This window comes from Sinocyclocheilus rhinocerous, unplaced genomic scaffold (genome assembly GCF_001515625.1).
Source record: "Sinocyclocheilus rhinocerous isolate Xijiao unplaced genomic scaffold, SAMN03320098_v1.1 scaffold945, whole genome shotgun sequence".
In the NCBI taxonomy this organism is placed as follows: domain Eukaryota; kingdom Metazoa; phylum Chordata; class Actinopteri; order Cypriniformes; family Cyprinidae; genus Sinocyclocheilus; species Sinocyclocheilus rhinocerous.
This window is the reverse complement of record NW_015629570.1, coordinates 214134-216699: the sequence shown is the minus strand read 5'-3', so window position 1 is coordinate 216699 and position 2566 is coordinate 214134. Positions and strand designations below refer to the sequence as shown.

Genomic DNA, 2566 nt, shown 5'->3' with positions numbered 1-2566 from the left:
CGCTTCAGTGTGAGGCAGAGCACAGCGGGGAAACCTCCATCTACTCTCACTATTGGCTTGTTTTTATCACCACTGAGGAAACGCCTCGCTCCCTGACCTTACTGTCTTGGATTTATGCTGTGTGGGAAAGAAATCTGATCAGGCTTTTCATAAACATACAGAGGAGATAAACGGAGGTCTGCGGTCTGCAGCACAACATATCATCTGAAAACAGGAGGAGAACCCAACGCCCTTTCCAGACCGACCATGCATACCTGCCTGGGTTGATGTGTAATTGAGATTGAGGATGCTTTTATGGGTTTGCATGGATAAGCATGGACTGTTGACACATTGAGGTGCCTCCTGTGCATGTTTCATGGATCGTTTTACGGGATCATAACCTGGTGGTTTTTCCTTCTATCTCAAAGTCATCAAGTTTGGAAGCTGAATAACCAATGAATCGGGAGCCTGGAAGCCTCAAGCTGGTCTTCAGATGCTTGTAGAGGCAAAGATAGGCGAGGCTGCTATGTGATTTATTGATTGTTACACATTCATCATAAGATGGGGAACGGTTTCTCCAACATTGCAGCATTCCAGTCCCTGCACATTGTGATGCTCGGATTGGATTCGGCCGGTAAAACCACTGTACTGTATCGGTTAAAGTTCAACGAATTCGTCAACACCGTTCCCACCATTGGCTTCAACACTGAGAAGATCAAGCTCAGCAATGGCACTGCCAAAGGCATCAGCTGTCACTTCTGGGACGTTGGCGGGCAAGAGAAGTTAAGACCCTTGTGGAAATCCTACAGCCGCTGCACGGACGGTATTATTTACGTGGTGGACTCCGTAGATGTTGACCGACTTGAGGAAGCCAAGACGGAACTGCATAAAGTCACCAAATTCACGGAGAACCAAGGAACTCCTCTGCTGGTGATTGCAAACAAGCAGGACCTTCCCAAATCCCTGACGGTCACCGAGATCGAGAAGCACCTGGCGCTCCATGAACTGAGTCCTTCCACTACGTACCACGTCCAACCGGCTTGCGCCATCATTGGTGAGGGTCTCCATGAAGGAATGGACAAACTATATGAGATGATCGTCAGACGAAGGAAATCTCTTAAACAGAAGAAGAAGCGATAGACAATTGCAGACTTGTAGAGACATTTAAAGGGATAGTTCACCCAAAAAGAACAACTCTGTCATTTACTTACCCCTCATGTTGTTTCAAACCTTTATGACTTACTTTTTTCTGTTTTTGTCCATACAATGAAAGTCAATGGGGTCCAAAATGAACATGTGGACCCCACTGACTTGCATTGTATGAACAAAAGAAACAGCCATTTTTCAAAATATCTCCTTTTTGTGTATTGTATAAGAAAGAATGTTGTACAGGTTTGGGACTACGTGAAGGTGAGTAAATGATGACAGAATTGTCATTTTTGGATAAACTAAGTGTTGCCATTAAAGACATGACGGGTTTTACCTTGGTGTGCGGGATTTGGTAACACTTTATAGTAACTTTCATTAATATCATTTTGCTCAACAGATCTTTAGTTAATGCACATTCATAGTGTCTGAAACATTTATATGTTTGCACATTTGAATCTACATGAACTCTTGATCTGGTAAAGGCGATAGCTTAAATACAAAGACTAAAATAAAGGATAAAGAGTAAAATAAAAGAATAGAAAATGAAACATTTGCTGTTTTTTGCAACATAGCAACTTTGCCTCAATCAGTGGCATGAGTTTGGGGGCAGGGCTCTCTGTTTGTCCAACTAATGGCAGACAAGTTCGGGGAAACCTGTTGGAAAACAGTCATTATTTTTGCAATTCGGTTTTGGTGCTGCTTGTTGTGCAGAAATTACACACTTTAAGAATGTTTCTTATTGAAGTTTTTGTTGAAAGTTACTATAATGTGTTACTTAAGATTAAAAAAAAAAAGAAGAAAAAAAAATACAAGTGCTAAATAATATGCTTACATATAGAACCAAAAACTTAAATAGCAAGAAAATATAGAACTAGTCAATAATTTAAAATGCATTAAAATAAGAGAAAAAACAATGGGCTGGACCCATGTTGCTGCTTGATATTAACTCCATAAATATCGATAATAATCATAGGCCTGTGCTTTGAAGAAACCCATATACGGAGACTACTTTTGCTATGACGTCATTCCTTAAACTGAATGCCCACATGCACCTATATGTAAATTTAAACGATTCAAATGATAATTTTGTACATTTATTTTGCTCTTCTTGCATAATAGCAGCACATTTAACCATATAGTTTCTGCTGCACCGGCGTAGTTTGTTTTCCTTTTTTTTCTGTCTTTCTTTTTAAAATTCGGTGCCCTACAGGCCTTGACCATGACCTATGGAAGCTTGTTTCCACCACAGAATAAAAAAAAAAATACAACTTTAAAATTACTTTTTTTTTTTTTCTCAAATAGTTTTTTCTCAAATATTCTGAAATAAATTCAGATTTGCGAGATATGAATTTAGAATTCTGAGAAAACCGACAAAATTGTGAGATATAAATTCAGTCTGAGTTTCTGAGTTTATTTCTCGCAATTCTATGTTGTTGTT

The 2566-nt window shown here is 39.2% G+C and overlaps 1 protein-coding gene across 1 annotated transcript; it reads left to right on the top strand.

Moving 5' to 3' along the window:
* Positions 1–1191, top strand: LOC107739351 (ADP-ribosylation factor-like protein 4C). Its single transcript, XM_016551446.1, has one exon. The coding sequence runs from the start codon at positions 541–543 to the stop codon at positions 1117–1119; it is 579 nt and encodes a 192-aa protein (XP_016406932.1). The 5' UTR covers positions 1–540; the 3' UTR covers positions 1120–1191.
* Positions 1192–2566: the final 1375 nt, after the last annotated feature.